The sequence below is a fragment of the Xenopus laevis genome, chromosome 9_10S (genome assembly GCF_017654675.1).
Source record: "Xenopus laevis strain J_2021 chromosome 9_10S, Xenopus_laevis_v10.1, whole genome shotgun sequence".
Classification (NCBI taxonomy): Eukaryota; Metazoa; Chordata; class Amphibia; order Anura; family Pipidae; genus Xenopus; species Xenopus laevis.
The window spans coordinates 20,722,049-20,745,656 of NC_054388.1; the positions used below are offsets into that span (position 1 = coordinate 20,722,049).

The following is a 23,608-nucleotide window of genomic DNA, read 5'->3' on the forward strand; positions in this document are numbered from 1 at the left end:
CTATAGGCTACAGGTCTGACAAGGGTTTCTGGGATTTGTACTATAGGCTACAGATCTGACAAGGGATGCTGGGATTTGTACTATAGGCTATAGGTCTGAGCAGGGATGCTGGGATTTGTAGTTCAGTAATCGGTAGAAAACTACAGGCTACAGGTCTGATAAGGGATGCTGGGATTTGTACTATAGGCAACAGGTCTGACAAGGGATGCTGGGATTTGTAAGTTCAGTAACAGCTAGAAAACTACATGCTACAGGTCTGATAAGGGATGCTGGGATTTGTAAGTCAGTAACAGTTAAAGATTATAGGCTACAGGTCTGACAAGGGATGCTGGGATTTGAACTACAGGCTGCAGGTCTGACAAGGGATGCTGGGATTAGTAGGTCAGTAACAGTTAGAAGATTAGAGGCTGCAGGTCTGACAAGGGATGCTGGGATTTGTACTACAGGCTACAGGTCTTACAAGGAATGCTGGGATTTGTACTATAGGCTAGAGGTCCTACAAGGGATGCTGGGATTTGTAGGTCAGTAACAGTTAAAAGAGTATAGGCTGCACGTCTGACAAGGGATGCTGGGATTTGTACTATAGGCTATAGGTCTGACAAGGGATGCTGGGATTTGTAGTTCAGTAACTGCTAGAAAACTACAGGCTACAGGTCTGATAAGGGATGCTGGGATTTGTACTACAGGCTACAGGTCTGACAAGGGATGCTGGGATTTGTACTATAGGCTACAGGTCTGACAAGGGATTCTGGGATTTGTACTATAGGCTACAGGTCTGAAAAGGGATGCTGGGATTTGTACTATAGGCTACAGGTCTGACAAGGGATGCTGGGATTTGAACTACAGGCTACAGGTCTGACAAGGGATGCTGGGATTTGTACTATAGGCTACAGGTCTGACAAGGGATTCTGGGATTTGTACTATAGGCTACAGGTCTGACAAGGGATGCTGGGATTTGAACTACAGGCTACAGGTCTGATAAGGGATGCTGGGATTTGTACTATAGGCTACAGGTCTGACAAGGGATTCTGGGATTTGTACTATAGGCTACAGGTCTGACAAGGGATTCTGGGATTTGTACTATAGGATACAGGTCTGACAAGGGATGCTGGGATTTGTACTATAGGCTACAGGTCTGACAAGGGATGCTGGGATTTGTACTATAGGCTACAGGTCTGACAAGGGATTCTGGGATTTGTACTATAGGCTATAGGTCTGACAAGGGATGTTGGGATTTGTAGTTCAGTAACCTCTAGAAAACTACAGGCTACAGGTCTGATAAGGGATGCTTGGATTTGTAGTATAGTCTACAGGTCTGACAAGGGATGCTGGGATTTGTACTATAGGCTACAGGTCTGACAAGGGATTCTGGGATTTGTACTATAGGCTACAGGTCTGACAAGGGATGCTGGGATTTCTACTATAGGCTATAGGTCTGAGAAGGGATGCTGGGATTTGTAGTTCAGTAATCGTTAGAAAACTACAGGCTACAGGTCTGATAAGGGATGCTGGGATTTGTACTATAGGCTACAGGTCTGACAAGGGATGCTGGGATTTGTACTATAGGCTACAAGTCTGACAAGGGATGCTGGGATTTGTAAGTTCAGTAACAGCTAGAAAACTACAGGCTACAGGTCTGATAAGGGATGCTGGAATTTGTAGGTCAGTAACAGTTATAGATTATAGGCTACAGGTCTGACAAGGGATGCTGGGATTTGAACTACAGGCTGCAGGTATGACAAGGGATGCTGGGATTTGTAGGTCAGTAACAGTTAGAAGATTAGAGGCTGCAGGTCTGACAAGGGATGCTAGGATTTGTACTACAGGCTACAGGTCTTACAAGGAATGCTGGGATTTGTACTATAGGCTAGAGGTCCTACAAGGGATGCTGGGATTTGTAGGTCAGTAACAGTTAAAAGAGTATAGGCTGCACGTCTGACAAGGGATGCTGGGATTTGTACTATAGGCTATAGGTCTGACAAGGGATGCTGGGATTTGTAGTTCAGTAACTGCTAGAAAACTACAGGCTACAGGTCTGATAAGGGATGCTGGGATTTGTACTATAGTCTACAGGTCTGACAAGGGATGCTGGGATTTGAACTACAGGCTACAGGTCTGACAAGGGATGCTGGGATTTGTACTATAGGCTACAGGTCTGACAAGGGATTCTGGGATTTGTACTATAGGCTACAGGTCTGAAAAGGGATGCTGGGATTTGTACTATAGGCTACAGGTCTGACAAGGGATGCTGGGATTTGAACTACAGGCTATAGGTCTGACAAGGGATGCTGGGATTTGTACTATAGGCTACAGGTCTGACAAGGGATTCTGGGATTTGTACTATAGGCTACAGGTCTGACAAGGGATGCTGGGATTTGAACTACAGGCTACAGGTCTGACAAGGGATTCTGGGATTTGTACTATAGGCTACAGGTCTGACAAGGGATTCTGGGATTTGTACTATAGGATACAGGTCTGACAAGGGATGCTGGGATTTGTACTATAGGCTACAGGTCTGACAAGGGATGCTGGGATTTGTACTATAGGCTACAGGTCTGACAAGGGATTCTGGGATTTGTACTATAGGCTATAGGTCTGACAAGGGATGCTGGGATTTGTAGTTCAGTAACCTCTAGAAAACTACAGGCTACAGGTCTGATAAGGGATGCTTGGATTTGTACTATAGTCTACAGGTCTGACAAGGGATGCTGGGATTTGAACTACAGGCTACAGGTCTGACAAGGGATGCTGGGATTTGTAAGTTCAGTAACAGCTACAAAACTACAGGCTACAGGTCTGATAAGGGATTCTGGGATTTGTAGGTCAGTAACAGTTAAAGATTATAGGCTACAGGTCTGACAAGGGATGCTGGGATTTGAACTACAGGCTACAGGTCTGACAAGGAATGCTGGGATTTGTACTATAGGCTAGAGGTCCTACAAGGGATGCTGGGATTTGTAGGTCAGTAACAGTTAAAAGAGTATAGGCTGCAGGTCTGACAAGGGATGCTGGGATTTGTACTATAGGCTATAGGTCTGACAAGGGATGCTGGGATTTGTAGTTCAGTAACCGCTAGAAAACTACAGGCTACAGGTCTGATAAGGGATGCTGGGATTTGTACTATAGTCTACAGGTCTGACAAGGGATGCTGGGATTTGAACTACAGGCTACAGGTCTGACAAGGGATGCTGGGATTTGTACTATAGGCTACAGGTCTGACAAGGGATTCTGGGATTTGTACTATAGGCTACAGGTCTGACAAGGGATTCTGGGATTTGTACTATAAGCTACAGGTCTGACAAGGGATTCTGGGATTTGTACTATAGGATACAGGTCTGACAAGGGATGCTGGGATTTGTACTATAGGCTACAGGTCTGACAAGGGATGCTGGGATTTGTACTATAGGCTACAGGTCTGACAAGGGATTCTGGGATTTGTACTATAGGCTATAGGTCTGACAAGGGATGCTGGGATTTGTAGGTCAGTAACAGTTAAAAGAGTATAGGCTGCAGGTCTGACAAGGGATGCTGGGATTTGTACTATAGGCTATAGGTCTGACAAGGGATGCTGGGATTTGTAGTTCAGTAACTGCTAGAAAACTACAGGCTACAGGTCTGATAAGGGATGCTGGGATTTGTACTATAGGCTACAGGTCTGACAAGGGATGCTGGGATTTGTAAGTTCAGTAACAGCTAGAAAACTACAGGCTACAGGTCTGATAAGGGATGCTGGAATTTGTAGGTCAGTAACAGTTAAAGATTATAGGCTACAGGTCTGACAAGGGATGCTGGGATTTGTACTATAGGCTATAGGTCTGAGAAGGGATGCTGGGATTTGTAGGTCAGTAACAGTTAGAAGATTAGAGGCTGCAGGTCTGACAAGGGATGCTGGGATTTGTACTACAGGCTACAGGTCTGACAAGGGATGCTGGGATTTGTACTATAGGCTAGAGGTCCTACAAGGGATGCTGGGATTTGTAGGTCAGTAACAGTTAAAAGAGTATAGGCTGCACGTCTGACAAGGGATGCTGGGATTTGTACTATAGGCTATAGGTCTGACAAGGGATGCTGGGATTTGTAGTTCAGTAACTGCTAGAAAACTACAGGCTACAGGTCTGATAAGGGATGCTGGGATTTGTACTACAGGCTACAGGTCTGACAAGGGATGCTGGGATTTGTACTATAGGCTACAGGTCTGACAAGGGATTCTGGGATTTGTACTATAGGCTACAGGTCTGAAAAGGGATGCTGGGATTTGTACTATAGGCTACAGGTCTGACAAGGGATGCTGGGATTTGAACTACAGGCTACAGGTCTGACAAGGGATGCTGGGATTTGTACTATAGGCTACAGGTCTGACAAGGGATTCTGGGATTTGTACTATAGGCTACAGGTCTGACAAGGGATGCTGGGATTTGAATTACAGGCTACAGGTCTGACAAGGGATTCTGGGATTTGTACTATAGGCTACAGGTCTGACAAGGGATTCTGGGATTTGTACTATAGGATACAGGTCTGACAAGGGATGCTGGGATTTGTACTATAGGCTACAGGTCTGACAAGGGATGCTGGGATTTGTACTATAGGCTACAGGTCTGACAAGGGATTCTGGGATTTGTACTATAGGCTATAGGTCTGACAAGGGATGTTGGGATTTGTAGTTCAGTAACCTCTAGAAAACTACAGGCTACAGGTCTGATAAGGGATGCTTGGATTTGTACTATAGTCTACAGGTCTGACAAGGGATGCTGGGAATTGAACTACAGGCTACAGGTCTGACAAGGGATGCTGGGATTTGTACTATAGGCTACAGGTCTGACAAGAGATTCTGGGATTTGTACTATAGGCTACAGGTCTGACAAGGGATGCTGGGATTTGTACTATAGGCTATAGGTCTGAGAAGGGATGCTGGGATTTGTAGTTCAGTAATCGTTAGAAAACTACAGGCTACAGGTCTGATAAGGGATGCTGGGATTTGTACTATAGGCTACAGGTCTGACAAGGGATGCTGGGATTTGTACTATAGGCTACAGGTCTGACAAGGGATGCTGGGATTTGTAAGTTCAGTAACAGCTAGAAAACTACAGGCTACAGGTCTGATAAGGGATGCTGGAATTTGTAGGTCAGTAACAGTTAAAGATTATAGGCTACAGGTCTGACAAGGGATGCTGGGATTTGAACTACAGGCTGCAGGTATGACAAGGGATGCTGGGATTTGTAGGTCAGTAACAGTTAGAAGATTAGAGGCTGCAGGTCTGACAAGGGATGCTGGGATTTGTACTACAGGCTACAGGTCTTACAAGGAATGCTGGGATTTGTACTATAGGCTAGAGGTCCTACAAGGGATGCTGGGATTTGTAGGTCAGTAACAGTTAAAAGAGTATAGGCTGCACGTCTGACAAGGGATGCTGGGATTTGTACTATAGGCTATAGGTCTGACAAGGGATGCTGGGATTTGTAGTTCAGTAACTGCTAGAAAACTACAGGCTACAGGTCTGATAAGGGATGCTGGGATTTGTACTATAGTCTACAGGTCTAACAAGGGATGCTGGGATTTGAACTACAGGCTACAGGTCTGACAAGGGATGCTGGGATTTGTACTATAGGCTACAGGTCTGACAAGGGATTCTGGGATTTGTACTATAGGCTACAGGTCTGAAAAGGGATGCTGGGATTTGTACTATAGGCTACAGGTCTGACAAGGGATGCTGGGATTTGAACTACAGGCTATAGGTCTGACAAGGGATGCTGGGATTTGTACTATAGGCTACAGGTCTGACAAGGGATTCTGGGATTTGTACTATAGGCTACAGGTCTGACAAGGGATGCTGGGATTTGAACTACAGGCTACAGGTCTGACAAGGGATTCTGGGATTTGTACTATAGGCTACAGGTCTGACAAGGGATTCTGGGATTTGTACTATAGGATACAGGTCTGACAAGGGATGCTGGGATTTGTACTATAGGCTACAGGTCTGACAAGGGATGCTGGGATTTGTACTATAGGCTACAGGTCTGACAAGGGATTCTGGGATTTGTACTATAGGCTATAGGTCTGACAAGGGATGCTGGGATTTGTAGTTCAGTAACCTCTAGAAAACTACAGGCTACAGGTCTGATAAGGGATGCTTGGATTTGTACTATAGTCTACAGGTCTGACAAGGGATGCTGGGATTTGAACTACAGGCTACAGGTCTGACAAGGGATGCTGGGATTTGTACTATAGGCTACAGGTCTGACAAGGGATTCTGGGATTTGTACTATAGGCTACAGGTCTGACAAGGGATGCTGGGATTTGTACTATAGGCTATAGGTCTGAGAAGGGATGCTGGGATTTGTAGTTCAGTAATCGGTAGAAAACTACAGGCTACAGGTCTGATAAGGGATGCTGGGATTTGTACTACAGGCAACAGGTCTGACAAGGGATGCTTGGATTTGAAGTTCAGTAACAGTTAGAAGACCACAAGCTGCAGGTCTGATAAGGGATGCTGGGATTTGTAGGTCAATAACAGTTGGAAGATTATAGGTTACAGGTCTGACAAGGGATGCTGGGATTTGTACTACAGGCTATAGGTCTGACAAGGAATGCTGGGAATTGTACTATAGGCTATAGGTCTGAGAAGGGATGCTGGGATTTGTAGTTCAGTAATCGCTAGAAAACTACAGGCTACAGGTCTGATAAGGGATGCTGGGATTTGTACTATAGGCTACAGGTCTGACAAGGGTTGCTGGGATTTGTAGGTCAGTAACAGTTAAAAGATTATAGGCTGCAGGTCTGACAAGGGATGCTGGGATTTGTACTATAGGCTATAGGTCTGAGAAGGGATGCTGGGATTTGTAGTTCAGTAGTCGTTAGAAAACTACAGGCTACAGGTCTGATAAGGGATGCTGGGATTTGTACTATAGGCTACAGGTCTGACAAGGGATGCTGGGATTTGTACTATAGGCTACAGGTCTGACAAGGGATGCTGGGATTTGTACTACAGGCTACAGGTATGATAAGGGATGCTGGGATTTGTAGGTCAGTAACAGTTAAAGATTATAGGCTACAGGTCTGACAAGGGATGCTGGGATTTGAACTACAGGCTGCAGGTATGACAAGGGATGCTGGGATTTGTAGGTCAGTAACAGTTAGAAGATTAGAGGCTGCAGGTCTGACAAGGGATGCTGGGATTTGTACTACAGGCTACAGGTCTGACAAGTAATGCTGGGATTTGTACTATAGGCTAGAGGTCTTACAAGGGATGCTGGGATTTGTAGGTCAGTAACAGTTAAAAGAGTATAGGCTGCAGGTCTGACAAGGGATGCTGGGATTTGTACTATAGGCTATAGGTCTGACAAGGGATGCTGGGATTTGTAGTTCAGTAACTGCTAGAAAACTACAGGCTACAGGTCTGATAAGGGATGCTGGGATTTGTACTATAGTCTACAGGTCTGACAAGGGATGCTGGGATTCGAACTACAGGCTACAGGTCTGACAAGGGATGCTGGGATTTGTACTATAGGCTACAGGTCTGACAAGGGATGCTGGGATTTGTACTACAGGCTACAGGTCTGACAAGGAATGCTGGGATTTGTACTATAGGCTAGAGGTCTTACAAGGGATGCTGGGATTTGTAGGTCAGTAACAGTTAAAAGAGTATAGGCTGCAGGTCTGACAAGGGATGCTGGGATTTGTACTATATGCTATAGGTCTGACAAGGGATGCTGGGATTTGTAGTTCAGTAACCGCTAGAAAACTACAGGCTACAGGTCTGATAAGGGATGCTGGGATTTGTACTATAGTCTACAGGTCTGACAAGGGATGCTGGGATTTGTACTACAGGCTACAGGTCTGACAAGGGATGCTGGGATTTGTACTATAGGCTACAGGTCTGACAAGGGATGCTGGGATTTGTACTATAGGCTACAGGTCTGACAAGGGATGCTGGGATTTGTACTATAGGCTACAGGTGTGACAAGGGATTCTGGGATTTGTACTATAGGCTAAAGGTCCGACAAGGGATTCTGGGATTTGTACTATAGGCTATAGGCCTGACAAGGGATGCTGGGATTTGTACTACAGGCTGCAGGTCTGACAAGGGATTCTGGGATTTGTACTATAGGCTAGAGGTCCGACAAGGGATGCTGGGATTTGTACTATAGGCTACAGGTCAGACAAGGGATGCTGGGATTTGTACTATAGGCTAGAGGTGCGACAAGGGATGCTGGGATTTGTAGGTCAATAACAGAAGCTCAACATAATGGCAGTCTTTTTCATGGGACAGATTTATATATTTGAGTTGCCTGCCACATGTCATGTGTCTCCATTGCCGCCTGTTCTTTAGACCAAGTGACATAGTAACATAGTAAGTAAGTGACCAATGCAGAAAATTTTCCCCCAGACCAGAAACCACATTCTGAAACCTCTGTAAATGCTGGTAAGTGACAAATACTCTGGCTTTTCTGCTGGGAGTGTAAGGGACCTCTGCGCCGAGTGCAGTGCTAATATATTTGCATGTTCTAAAGAAGTATGGGGTGTTTGACTTGCTTTGGTTAGACTTGCTTTTGGGGTGTCGGCTGTGCAACGAGATGGGATGGTGTGCTGAGCTTGACACTGCAAAGAATTAGGCCAGGGCCATAACCTTTAAGTTGCCACATAACATGCCTTCTGAAATGTTTTTGCACTAACGTAGCTGCTTTGTTTTTCATGTAGGCTGGAAGTTAATTGGGTGATGCATTACAAACTAGTAAGTATAGGGCTGTTTGTGGGTAGTCCGATTTCTCCCCCTCAATCTCCTACTTTGACCGCACTCTACTTGTGTCTCCTTTGTAATTCCAGGTTGTATTTCCCTGGATGCATAAAAAGAGTGTGACCTGATAGGGAACTGAAGCCTGTATTTGCTTGTGTGTAAGCAGAGATGTAATGGGCTATCCTCCTCCTCCTCCTACTGTGCTTCTGGAAGGCACCTCACTGCTCATTTGAAACACAGGCAAGATCTATAGGATGTGAATTTTTTTTAACCCAGAGTGAAACCATATCTGTCAGCAAGTTTTAGGGGGTATTTTTAGTTATGCTTTATCTCCTTTAAGATTCCCATGTTTGCTGTAAGGGGACCACTGGCTCTATATTGGTACAGGAGCCCAGTGATGCTGACAGTATTGTTAGATATGCAGTGAAGCAAAGAATTACAAATTGATGGACAATAAGAATTACTCTCCCTTCTTGGCATGTTTGACCATTTGGGAGGTTTAGGTAATTCTGAGCCATTAGTGGATTGAGCTGAATGCATTTCTGTTGCTTGTGCTAAAAGAAGCAATACCACAGCTATTTTCAGCTTGTCTAATTTATTCAGGTAGTTGGCCCTTATGCAAGCTCAGTTTTCAGAGTATACAAGAGTCCTCTGCACTCAACCCATTATCAATATATTTAAGACATAGACATTTTGTGCATACTATGACTGCATGACTATAGCTGGGAAGGGTGGGAGCTACAACATGGAGCTGGTCACTGCTCCTGTGTAACTATAACAAGCAAGGGAAAGCTTCCCAGCTATAGTCAGGTGATCCCACTGGTGTCTAATTGAAGGGCAGCCAAGTTTGGGAGTTTTACTTAGTCCCTTTGTAAAATGTATAATGAAGCAATAGAATTCTTAATGAATCACATTAAAATTGAGTGTAGGACTGGCCAGAAATATATTGCTATATATGGACAAACAATCCCTGTTTTGTTTAAAGGGTAATATATATATATATATATATATATATATATATATATATATATATATCTGGAGTGGAGCTCACCCTTAGTCCGTGACTTAGTCCAAATTATATAACCAACAAAAAAGTCAAGACAACTTTGTGCAAATAAAAAAAAAAAATTACCAACAGGTAACAGCAAACATGCGACGTTTCGAAGCTCCCGCTTCTTTCTCAAGCATTAATGATTGCTATGACATCACAACCTATTTTAAAGCATAGTTAGTACACACCCCTCACATCATTATGTAAATCAGTTCCCTTGTGTTACAGATCAATTCACTTTAGTATGTTAAACAGTATTTCGTATATATCTAAGCATGCATCGCCTTCAACGATAAAGATTAGTTAAAGGTTAAAAGACCTAACCAAATACAATTGACATGTGAAATCCCAAACAATCTGCAATGAATGCAAGGATGTGTGTCCGTATAACTGTGTCCCAATCCCTTATCTTTCTAAATTCCACCATAACTGACCATATAGTTCATATTAAGTGAAAGCATACAGGTCGTACTCTTTATTGAGTCCTCTCGGGTGCATAGTCTGTAATGTATGTATCCAAAATTTTTCTCTTTTCTTGATGTTTTTAGAGGAAGGTGATGCCCAGAAAATGGCATCTCCAACAGGCGGCATCCCTGAACTGCAGCCCGCAGCGGTAAAACCTACTGGTAAGCATCTTTATGGGGCATCTTGCTCTTCATTTCAGTTAAAGGGATTGTTGACCTTTCAAACAATTTTTTCAATTCAGATTGAATAGATTGTTCCCCAGAAATAAAAACTTTTTTCAATTACTTTCCATTATTTCCTTTACTGTTTTTCCAAAATCTAAGTTTAAAGTTGAATGTTTTTTTATTTTAAAGTGTGTGGATGGGCTCTGGGGGGGGTCGAGAAATTTTGTTGTACTGGGTCCTGCAATTTCTGATGGCGGCCCTGTGCATGGCAGTATGAGGTGCAGACTACCGGTAATTGGAATTGATTATTTGTAGACAAAACCATGGCAAAATATGCATCTGGTTAGTATTTTAAACCTCTTTATTACACTAATAATTTTAACAGATAATGTTAAAATCATGGTTTTACTGTAATTAAATTAAAAGTAGAGAAGGAAACTGATTACAGCTCCTTGTACCTTTGGGAGTATCAGTCTGTTTGGTTCCATTTTGGCACAGCCATCCTTGAAATGTTTCTTGTATAAAGGCTAAATGAGTGTAGGGTTCCATAGGGCCATATCGATCTCCAACCAATTTCTTTCCTGAACCAACTTTGTTGGCAAGCTGTAAATGCATCTGAAGACATAGAGCTCTTTAATCTGCTTTAGGAGGATAATGCCATGTTGAGCTTAAGTCTGCTCATATCTCAAACGTTATTTAAATCCAGTATCGAGTTTTCGGATCGGTCAAATTCGTCCGAGTTTCAGATATTCTATTTTTGTTTTATTAATTTTTTTATCAAATAACCTCCCAGTCGAATTTTGAGTATATTCGAATTTAAAAGGAGTTTAAAAAAACTCACATGAATTCGAAATTAGACCTTTGATAAATGTGCCTCTATTTGTACCACATAAGTTTGTAATGCATTTAAAATCAAGTCCCATGGAATGCTAATAGATAGTGTAGGACTTACTTACATCGAGAGGCCTTGACATGGCACATGAGCTAGTCTTGAAAACTGGTGGCTTTTGGAAGTATTTTGGAAGATTTTGTGTGGGCACGCATGGCTCATCCAGACTGAATAACCCCTTATCTTGAAAACCCCAGGTCCTAAGCATTGCACAAAATAGATTCCCATAGCTGTACAAGCATTCACACAACCCTTTTCCATGTGCTTTAAATGATTTGTTTATTTACAGAATAAAATCAAAGGTATTTGGTGCAGTTATATTGTAACTATTGTAACCACAGACTGAAACAGTCAAGAACAGAAGTCAGAGAGCATGGAAAAAATACCACGTCTCAGTAAGTTAAAAAATCATGAGGCTCCAAAACTGTTCATCCGGTTTTTGTGGCCACGTAGGTTCAGATTTAACTTCCTTTTAGCAATTCTTTGTACAATGTTCTGTCCTTTAATATGGAAATTTAAGGGACGATAAAAAGGAAGGCTCTAAGGGCTAGTCCACACGGGGAGATAGCGACGCGTTTGCGGTCGCGGCGACAAAGCGCCGCGACCGGCGCAGGCGACAGTTTTGTATGGGCGTCTATGTAAAAATGCCTCGCCAGGCTTTTTCAGGCGACTGTTGAAAAGCGCATCGCCTCGTGTGGTTAGCACAGGCGTTTTTACATAGGCGCCCATACAAAACTGTCGCCTGCGCCGGTCGCGGCGACTGTCGCGGCGCTTTGTCGCCGCAAACGCGTCGCTATCTCCCCGTGTGGACTAGCCCTTAAGCTTATCGAGCAAGCTCAATAGCTCATTAGCATGTTTTTCCACAAACTGTTGTGCTTCTTTCCGTTGGTTTAATACTTCTTGCTGCACTTCTTTATCCTGTGTGTGCAAAACAGTAAGGTCAAGAACAAAGCCTAATATTGTAGCCAGGGAGCATGGAAAAAATATCACGTCGCAGTAAGGTAAAAAATCATGAGGCTCCAAAACATCCAGTGTCTGTGGCCACGTAGGTTCAGATTTAACTTCCTTTTAGCAATTCTCTGTACAATGTTCTGTCCTTTAATATGGAAATTTAAGACAACAAAAAGGAAGGCTCTAAAGCTTATCGAGCAAGCTCAATAGCTCATTAGCATGTTTTTCCACAAACTGTTGTGCTTCTTTCCGTAGCTTTAATACTTCTTGCTGCACTTCTTTATCCTGGGTGTGAAGAACAGTAAGGTAAGCAAAAGCACAAATGCACAAAAATCACTTAGCCCCAATATAATAAAAAAAAAAACAATATCAACATCAATACATTTTTGTAAGATCTTACCTCAACACTTGTGACAGAACTTGGTGGAGAACAATAGCAGTACGTTTCACCTGTAAATTTTATGCCATCCTTAAAAAACTCTTGCAAACTGTCAGCAGTTTTATGCATCTCTTCATCCTCATAAAGAAAGATGCGACCATCTTCAGCAACTAATACAATCATTTGCATGCCTGGTGCCATGCTCGGAAAATTGTCCAGAGCCCCCAGAACCACTATATTAGTCTTTTTGGGCAAGTAGAGATTTTTCCAGCTTTCCAACATATAATTTTGACCCCTATAAACAGTCCCATTTAAATCACAGATCCGAAGGCAACATCCATTTTCCAAAAAGAGTAGTTTCTCATTATTTCTCTGGACATATTTGGAGACAGAGTTCAGGTCAGCCGCTACAGAAAGGAAAACAAAAAATACATAGTTATAAACTGATGTCATTTGGAAAATGTAAAACAGTGGCAAAAATGTACCTTTTAATGACTAATATAGAAATATGCCAGTGCAAACTTTTAGGACTGTGATCCTTCTTAATATTTTGCAAAATTGAAGTACTGGGTATTACATTATTATACTATATATTTGATCACAGAATAAACGCCAGTTTAATTATTGCAAAACTGTGTGAAACTAAATATTTATCCCTTTTCAACTAAAGAATTTCTAAGTGCGGTTTTACTTTTGTACACAAAGTTTCAAAAGGAACACAAATTCTAAAATTCACTGGGCCCCATTTACAAACACTGGGCAAAATTTTCCTCAGTGTAGTAACCCACAGTCTCCAATGAACACAAGTGTTTAAATAAAAAAATAAATATGCAGCAAACGGACAACTGAAGGAGTCGTAATGAAGAACTCACTTCCTGCACGGCATTACTTTGTTTCTTTCCAGCAAGTCAGTTTTTTTCAAATATCTGCCCTACTTAATTGTAAATTAAGTAAATACATTTAGGACAAAACCGGTTATGTTGCAGAGTGGAAGGTCACAGAAAGGGACAGCCAAGAATGCAGTTTGAGAAAAATGCATAATTCAGCTGGAACTAATATAGTTCAAAACTGTCCCTTGAAGCAACATCTGCTCATGCTCAGCAAATACTCAATAGTTTATCAAAATGGGTTTTCAAAGGGTGGGCAGCTGGATACAAACATAATATTAACATGTGCAAAAAAGTAATTTAATTGAAAACAGTTTCTGAAGGGATATATCACATTTTACCACCTGGCAGTCTGACAGATTTGACAGATAGCCCACACATTTGGTGTGGAGAAAATATTTAAAGGAGGACTAAATCCTACACCTCCCTACCTGGTCTGACTGTCTCCTGACCTGCAGTTTATCTGCACAGTTGCTCAATGGAGATCAAAGGGGCCCTCTTCCCCAGTCTTCTTCTGTTAGGGTGGCGACATAGTTCTTGAAGGAGCATGCACAGTTCCTTATTCGGCTTCTACTGCGCATGCTCCCACGAGATCTGTATGGCAACTGACAGAAGAGGTCAGAATACAGACAGAAGATGGTGCCTTTGAACTCTGCTGCTCAGCAGATTGGGAGACTTCTGAGGAGAATAGCTTGTGTAGCAAGGGAACTTGGAGGGGGAGTGAAGAAGAGTGTGAGTATGGGTAGGGTTTTGTTCTTCTTTAACACAATAACATAATAACATAGTAAGTGAGGTTGAAAAAAGACACACGTCCATCAAGTTCAACCTTTCAACTATTTTAACCTGCCTAACTACTAGTTGATCCAGAAGACAAAAACCCCATTTGAAACCTCTCCAATTTACTACAGAGGGGAGAAAATTCCTTCCAGACTCCAAAACCGGACTAGTCCCTGGATTAACTTGTACTATGAGCTATCTTCCATAACCCTGTATTCCCTCACTTGATAAAAAACCCTCCAGCCCCTTCTTAAAGTTATCTTATGTATCATAAGATTGCCTGTACAATCGATTCAGGAAGAGAATTCCACATCTTCACAGCTCTCACTATAAAAAAAACTCCTTTCCAAATATTTAGGTGGGACCTCTTTTCTTCTAATTGAAATGGGTGACCTTGCGTCAGCTGGAAAGACATACTGGTAAATAAAGCATAGAGAGATTATTATATGATTTCCTTATATATTTATACATAGTTATCATATCACCCCTTAATTGCCTCTTCTCCAGTGTGAACAACCCCAATATGGCCAGATTTTCCATACCTTTTGCCAGCTTAGTTGCCCTTCTCTGGACCCTCTCTAATACAATAATGTCCTGTTTGAGCACTGGAGACCAAAACTGTACAGCATATTCTAGATGGGGCCTTACCAGTGCTCTATACAGTGGAAGACTGACCCCCTCCTCCCTTGAATCTATGCTCCTTTTAATACAGCTCAAGACCTTATTTTCCCTTGATGCTGCTGACTGGCATTGCTTGCTACAGTCAAGTGTATTATCTATAAGGTCTCCAAGGTTCTTTTCCATTATGGATTTGCCTAGTGCAGTCCCATTAAGTGGCTTGAAAATTTTTACATCCCAGGTGCATGAATTTACATTTATCAACATTGAATCTCATTTGCCACTTAGCTGCCCAGATTGCCAGTTTGTGCAGTGCAGTGAGGGACCCCACTAAGAACCTTACTCCAAGTAGAGACTGTACCATTAAGAACCACTTTCTGCACATGGATAGGAAACTGGCTACAGAATTGGGTATAAACGTCTTCATTAAACCCAACAGACCTTAGTTTAGAAAGCAGTCATTTGCAGGACACGGTATCAAATGCTTTGGCAAAATTCAAATAGATCGCATCTACTGCTCCCCCACTAGCATCTTATTTACCTCATCATAAAAAGCGATCAAATGTGTCTGACATGACCTATCCTTCATAAAACCATGCTGATTGCTACTTATAATACCATTCACTAGGACAACATTCTGAATGTGATCCCTTAACAAGCCTTCAAATAAATTGCTCACCACAGAAGTCAAACTTACTGGCCTATAATTGCCAGGCTGAGATCATAATCCCTTTTTATATAATGGACATCAGCTTTTCTCCAATCCATAGGTACTATACCAAATGAAAGCGAATCTGAGAAAATCAGAAATAGGGGCCGGTCTAAAACTGAACTAAGCTCTCTTAGAACCCAGGGGTGTATGCCTTCAGGTCCTGGAGCCTTGTTTACAAACTTTTATTAAAGCTTTATGAATCACATCCTGAGTCAGCCACTGACTGGATTGATCTGAGCCAACAGGGCAGCTATGAAGTGAGCCTGGGAACTCAGACTCCTCTATTGTATACACTGAAGAAAAGAACTGATTTAGCACATTTGCCTTTTCTGTATCTGTTACAACCATACTGGTCTTCCTCAAGTCACTTGAGGAAGGGCATTTGTTTGTCCCGAAACGTTTGAACATGACTCACATGTCAAGAGCACTACAATAAATTTGGGATCACCCCGCATCTGAACAAGGTATTGGTTATTTCATTTTTTGCATTATATTATTGCTGGCGGTGGAAGAGGCCAGTACCAATACCTTCCCCAATTTTTTCTATTTTTCTGACAACCATACTGGTACCATTATTAAAGGAACAACACTCTCAACCCACATCTTTTTACTACTAATATACTTAAAAAAACGTTTTCGGATTAGCCTTCGTCGCAATACACTCTTCATTTCCTATCTTTACCGGATTGCTGTTTGACAAAATTTATTATAGTGTTAATATTCATGAAATGCAGCTTCTGTCCCAACATACTTGTTTTTAAATATCTCTCTCTTCTATCCTATTAACTTCTTTACTTCTATATTAAGCCACATAGGGTGATTCTTAGTGCTTCTACATTTACTCCTTAAAGGAATAGTTCACTGTGAAAATAAAAACTGGGTAAATAGATAGGCTGTGCAAAATAAAAAATGTTTCTAATATAGTTAGTTAGCCAAAAATGTAATATATAAAGGCTGGAGTGAACAGATCTCTAATAAAACAGCCATAATCCAACGTCCTGCTTTTCAGCTCTATAACTCTGAGTTAGTCAGCGACTTGAAGGGGGGCCACATGGTACATTTCTGTTCAGTGAGTTTGTAATTGATCCTCAGCATTCAGCTCAGATTCAAAAGCAACAGATATGACCCATGTGGCCCCCCCTCAAGTCTCTGATTGGTTACTGCCTGGTAACCAGGGTAACCAGTCAGTGTAAACCAAGAGAGCTGAAAAGTAGTGTTTTGACTGACATGTTATACATCAAATCACTCCAGCCTTTATACATTACATTTTTGGCTAACTAACTATATTAGAAACATTTTTTATTTTGCACAGCCTATCTATTTACCCAGTTTTTATTTTTACACTGAACAATTCCTTTAAGACAGGGGTGCCCAGACTTTGTTACCCTGGGATCTACTATCGACACCTGGCCCCCATCAGGAGATCTACCTTGATAAAAATAGTGCGCTAACCTGAGGCAGAAGAAAGCAGACGAGCCTGTATTGTGCAATTTCATGTACAAATACCCTAGAAATCATAGAAGGGAGGCAATTTCATGTATAAATAACCCCCATAACGCACAGCCAGATGGCACAGTGTCAAATTAATGTCAAATTCATTCCCCCAGAAGTCATAGCAAAATGGCACAGTGCCAATTTCATGTATAAATACTCCCAGAAGTCATAGCAGTGACAGATTCACAGAAGGCAAGGAAAGAGTTAATAGTAACTTTGGAAAAAACACCAGGCAAATGTGTGTAAGGAATGAGTTAGGGAAGAGTTAGTGGGGGACGTGTATCAGGCAGTACAAGTAATAAAAACTGCATACCATTGTACTGCTGCACTTACCAGTTCAGGGTGGGAGAGGGGAATATGCATTCTAGCCCTCTGTGCTCAGCCCAGCCAGCCCTCCCTCCCTTCCTTCATGCTCAGCCCAGCCAGCCCTCCCTTCGCGATGTTCTTCTCCCTGTCCTCCCTCCCTTTGTGCTGCTCATCTCTTCAGCTCTTCAGCCTCCTTGCATTTGCAAACATACATTTAATACTGGCACTATAATGAACATATGACATGTGGTCCTCCCTGTCCTTAACAGTACCCCCAACCAAATCACCTCCCCAATTTTCCCTTCCTTTGCCCACTACCTCCTTTGCCCACTACCTCATCTAACCTGTCTTCCACTGAATTCTTTACTGAACCCCCCCCACACCTAGTTTAAAATCTCCTCCAAGCCTCTAGCAATTTTCTCCCCCAAAACAGATGCACCATCTTCATTGAGGTGCAGCCCATCCCTAGAAAAGAGCCTGTAGCCAATTGAGAAACAGCCCAGTTCTCCAAAAACCCAAAACCCTCCTCGTTACACCAATCTCTCAGCAATGCATTAATCTCTCACTGTCTTTTTAACATTGATCATGGCACAGGTAATATCTCAGAGAAAATTACTTTGGAAGTCCTCGCCCTCAACTTTACACCTAGTTTTTTTTAAATCATTCTTGAGGACTTCACCACCTCATCTAATTTTGTCATTGGTACCTATCTGTACCAAGACTGCCGGGTCTTACCCAGCCACTCCCAATAATCTGTCCACTCGTTCCCCCACATGCTAGCACCAGGCAAGCAACAGACTCTTCTGCATGAAGGGTTCTTGCGGCAGATAACCCTATCCACATTTCTAACAACGGAATACCCTTTAACTAGAACCTGCCTTTCCTTTCTTGCACTCCCCCCCACCACCCATATTAGAGCCACTGCCTCCCAGGGTGCTCTGAAAATCAGCCTGCTCCATACATGCCAGTTCAGAGCTTTCCTCCCATGCATCTTCAGCCAAAATGGCTAATCTGTTGCTTTGGACAAGCTGTAGACCAGACCCCCCTACACTTTTGTTCCCTACTTCCCCTCCTGACTGTCACAAACCTATCTCCCTTTTTAGCCTCCACTGCCCCTTCTCCACCCCCCACTACACAGGTCCCTGCCAGTGGTTGCTCTGCAAGCCTCCTTTCCTCCCCCTTGTTAGCTGCTACTCTCAGTGCTACAAGTACCCCCCTTAGAGTCTGCAGTTCAATTCCAAAATGAAAATCCATTGACATCTCTCACATGTAAATACTGCATTGAGTAATATGGGTAACAGGTGCCACTTAAGCAAACACTAAAGGGGAAGCAAAACAGAAAAACATCTAGGAACTGGCTACACGACTTACAGTTTTTTTGGAGAGTCTTTGCAAGTTCCTGTTCTTCTACATTAACGTTGAATCCATTAGTAGAGCTACAAATAAAAGATTATAATTTATCATCATCACAAAAGAAAAACACTCTATTGTGCAACTAAATGATCTCCTTGCTTCCTTGGGAACGTTACTTATCTTTCTGTGCCCCTGCTACCAACACTAAACTTATCTAAACATAGATGATTTCCACATAAGAAAATTGACATTTCATTATCATAAGATACATTGGTGCAGGTGAATGGCATGATAGACAGGTACATATGACACAAACTGCTATTAATTCATTCAAGCCTGGTATATAATCAGTTTTGTATACTTAAAATGTACATAAACTCTAAGCTGACGGTGCCAAAGTTGATGGACCACAATGTAAAACTAAGTGGACAAATGACTAGAGATACAGCAACCTACACTGTATAGGTGATACAATGTGCCCATCTGTTGTGGTCCTATGGTAACTCAGTGTGTGGCCAAGCAAAGTTTCACTTACCCTAGTGAAGAGCAATCTTTTTTTAGTACAATCGATTGGTAAACAACAGCCGATGCCATACTATTTCTCTGTTATTCGATGTCACAGTTCCACAAAAAGATTGTGCTGTAAAAAAAATACTTCATCTTCAGTTTAATTAAATAAATCAATAATTGGCCGCCGTTTTCATGCATCTGCAGTTGGAGATTTTTGCTATACACATGCGCTGAAATGCTCCGTAAATAACCAAAGGGAAGAAGAGGATCCGAAGATGGCACCTGTGAGCTCCGCTGCACTACTCTGCATGGGGAGGTCTTTGCGACTTTCTGCGACACTTTTTAAAATAGTGGACTAAGCAGGGAGGAAACAGAGAGGGGGGTGAATGGGTGCTATTAGATGGGGAATCTCTTTAGGAGGGGGGTTTAGTTCTCCTTTAATGGAGAACTAAACCCTAAACATGAATATGGCAAAAAATTCCATGTTTTATATACTGAATTTATTGCACCAGCCTAATGTTTCAGCTTCTCAATAGCAGCAATAATCCAGGACTTCAAACTTGTCACAGAGGGTCAACATCTTGGAAAGTGTCTGTGACTCACATGCTCAGTGGGCTCTGAGCAGCTGTTGAGAAGCTAAGCTTAGGGGTCGTCACAAATTATCCAGCAAAAAATGAGGTTTGTCTGTAATATAAGCTGATGCTACAGGGCTGATTATTAAATTCTGATGCTAATTGCACTGGTTTCTGTGCTACCATGTAGTAATTATCTATATTAATTACTAATAAGCCTTATATTGGGACATTTTTATTCTATGTGTACTGTATATTGTGAGTGGGTGCCTAAGCTCAGTAAGTGAGAGCAGCACAGAGAGCATGTGCAGTGAATCAGCACAAAAGAAGATGGGGCGCTACTGGGGCATCTTTGGAGAGACAGTTCTTTACTGCTAAAAGGCTGTGGTTGCCTTGGGCTGGTACAGAGGCATAAAACATAATGTACAACATTTCTAGCTACTTCTTTAGTTCAGCTTTAGTTCTCCTTTAAAGGGATACGGTCATGGGAAAAAATGTTTTTTTTCCCAAAATGCATCAGTTAATAGTTCTGCTCCCGCAGCATTCTGCACAGAAATACGTTTCTCAAAAGAGCAAACAGTTTTTTTTAATATTTAATTTTGAAATGAGGCTAGACATATTGTCAGTATCCCAGCTACCCCAAGACATGTGACTTGTGCTCTGATATACTTCCGTCACTCTTTACTGCTGTATTGCAAGTTGGAGTGAAATCACCCCCTCCATTTCCCTAACAACAGAATAATGGGAAGGCAACCAGATAACAGCTCCCTAACGAAAGATAACAGCTGCCTGAATAGTAAAAGCCAAATCCCACTGCGTCACATTGAGTAGGAGAAACAACAGCCTGCCAGAAAGCAGTTCCATCCTAAAGTGCTTTCTGAAAGCACATGACCAGGCAAAATGACGTGAGATGGCTGCCTACACACCAATATTACAACTTTAAAAAAATACACTTGGTGGTTCATTAATGAAATTTTATATTATAGAGTGAATTATTTGCAGTGTAAACAGTGTAATTTAGAAATAAAAAAAACTCATGACAGAATCCCTTTAAGCTGCACTCTGGTTTCTATTCAGCTCCCACTTCACCATATTAAAGATTGCCTGGTGAAGTAATTTATCACGACTGGGCAATTTATCAGCAGGGTAGTAACCCTTACCAACCAATCAATAGCTTTTTGTCAGCCAAATGTAGAACAATGATTGGGTCCCATGGGTTACTGCCCAGGTGCAAAATGTGTCTACTATTGATAAATCAACCCCACTGACTCTACTGGGCAATTGAGTTGGGTATAACTTAATTCCAATGCCCACCCCAGATTTTACATTACAGAAAACTGAAGGAAAAGTAAAAATGATGGTTGATCCCAATGTAATTAATAGGGAAAAAAAGCTAAATATATATAGTTATTGCCCAGGTGCAAAATCTGTCTACTATATATAAAAAAATCAACCCCACTGACTCTACCAGGCATTTGGGTTGGATATAACTGACAATTTCAATGCCCACCCCAGATTTACATTAGAGAAAACTGAAGGAAATGTAAATGAACCTAATTGAAATATTAGTTAATATGACAATGTACCACACAACAAAAGCAACTAAGTGGCAAATACAAGCTTGTCTTATTGGCTGTACACAGGCACTCACCTTGGTTCCAGGCTGAGAAACAGCTAAATACACAAGAAATTGCCCCCACTCTTCACAAGTACAAGATTTCGTTGGAAATACAAAACAAGATGGCGAAAGGAAGGGCGTACGCAGCTAAATAACATGGCATCAATAACGTAAGTCTCTAACGTAACCTCACTGTAATGCAATGAGAGGGCGGAACAGAGAAAGGGCAGGCAGAGACAAACACACAGCGAGAAGCTGACTAGCAACGTCAAAGCAATGTGACCAGGATGTGGGCGGAGTTTCTAGCTCTGTCTGTCTATAGTTTAAACTACACAGCTGACTAAACCACAGCCTGGAGGAAAGAAGAATCAAGAAGCCAACTGAGGAATTGTGGTTGCACCAGGTTAAAATTGAGTTATGGTGCAGCACATCAAAAGGGTTTATGAAAATGTGAGGTTTGTTATGAGAGTGGTGTCCATTTTGGGACACCTATGTGCAAAATTACAGCACAAAGTTGCCAAACAAGCAGATTAGTGATGTGCCGGTCGGGAAAAACTCGACCCACTACCGACCCTAACTCCGGCTTCCCCCCTCCATTTTTAGTCCTGTGCCGACCCACCAATGATTTCACAAAAGGGGCAGAGCAGGCGCATGTCTATAAAACCTGAAGCTGGCAGTGAAAGCTTGCGGGCGGAGAGAGTAGGTGGAAGAGCTCAACCCAAACTCACCCGCGACCCTCAAGAGGTGTCCTGAGGTTGGCCTGTACCGCGGGTAAACCAGCTGGTTATCAGGCTGGCCTGCAAATCACTAATTTGATTCTCTTTCTGATATGTCCGCCTTGAGGTTGCCAATATCAGGCTGGTCCGATTGTGGGCCCTGGGCACAACGATCAGATCAAAATGCCAAAAAAACAGGTGGCCGTATCAACGAACTGATGTCGTCCTGATTCAATGGGATTTTTAAACTTGCCTGATCAAAAAGAAAGCCTGTCGGAGGGCACATACATTGCCCAATAAAGTTGCTGACTTGGTCTGTTGGCAGCTTATATGGCCCGTGTCTGGAGCCCTCTACTCTCTCCCCAATCTAAATTCTCAGGTGTTGCTTAATCCACCTTTATCTCTCCACCCCCAGTTTATCTTGTTGTTCTCCCCAGGTCGGATGAAATATGTGGTATAATGTGACAGACTGGAGAAATGAGGGAACAGGCCAGAGAAAGTACTCTGCAGCCCAAAACAATTTGTGTCCATTCTAGGACGCCGATGTGCAAAATAACACTGCGTTCTACGATCTCCCCAATCCAAAATCTCAGGTATTAATACATTATAGCACATCCCGACCCCCAGTGCGCCTTTTAGTTCTCCTCATAAGTGTAAAGGTTTGTTTTTGGGGGTGAAAGGGGGCTATTAGATGGGGACTATGTATAGTAGGGGGGTTTAGTTCTTCCTTTTAAGAACTGTAGAACAGTGATTGGGTCAATGGGTAACTGCTAGGGTTGCCACCTGGCCGGTATTTTACCGGCCTGGCCAGTATTTTTCCGGCCTGGCTAGTAAAAATGATGGTTGATCCCAATGTAATTAATAAATCAACCCCACTGACTCTACCAGGCAATTGGGTTTGGTTATAACTGACAATTTCAATGCCCACCCCAGATTTACATTAGAGAAAACTGAAGGAAAAATAAATTAACCTAATTGAAATGTTAGGCAATATGACAATGTACCACACAACAAAAGAAACTCAGTAGCAAATACAAGCTTGTCTTATTGGCTGTACACAGGCACTCACCTTGGTTCCAGGCTGAGGACCAGCTAAATATGCAAGAAATTACCCCCACTCTTCACAAGTACAAGATTTTAACAGGTACAAGATTACTTTGATTGTCGTTGGAAATACAAAACAAGATGGCGATAGGAAGGGCGGTCACAGCAAAACAACATGGCCATCGATAACGTAAATCTCTAACGTAACCTCATTGTAATGCAAAAAGAGGGAGGTACAGAGAAAGGGCAGGCAGAGACAAACACACAGCGAGAAGCTGACTAGCAATGTCACCAGGATGTGGGCGGGGTTTCTAGCTCTGTCTATATTCTAAACTACAGAGCTGGCTAAACCACAGCCTGGAGGAAAGAG

At 42.3% G+C, this 23,608-nt stretch overlaps 1 protein-coding gene across 3 annotated transcripts in view; it reads right to left on the minus strand.

The window, feature by feature from the left end:
• Positions 1–12,397: 12,397 nt before the first annotated feature.
• LOC108702694 overlaps positions 12,398–23,608 on the minus strand; it is a 28,361-nt gene continuing 17,150 nt past the window's right edge. The window contains exons 1-5 of one of the 3 annotated variants that reach the window (XM_018238303.2): positions 23,264–23,535; positions 19,314–19,418; positions 18,797–18,861; positions 12,653–13,038; positions 12,398–12,537 (exon numbers count right to left, since the gene is read on the minus strand). In XM_018238303.2, the coding sequence (XP_018093792.1) occupies positions 12,436–12,537; positions 12,653–13,038; positions 18,797–18,861; positions 19,314–19,372 (612 nt within the window). In that variant the 5' untranslated portion in view covers positions 19,373–19,418; positions 23,264–23,535 and the 3' untranslated portion in view covers positions 12,398–12,435. Of the gene's footprint in view, positions 12,538–12,652; positions 13,039–18,796; positions 18,862–19,313; positions 19,419–21,511; positions 22,044–23,263; positions 23,536–23,608 lie in introns of those variants that run through there. The other 2 variants (XM_018238304.2, XM_018238305.2) reach the window with 2 other exon arrangements.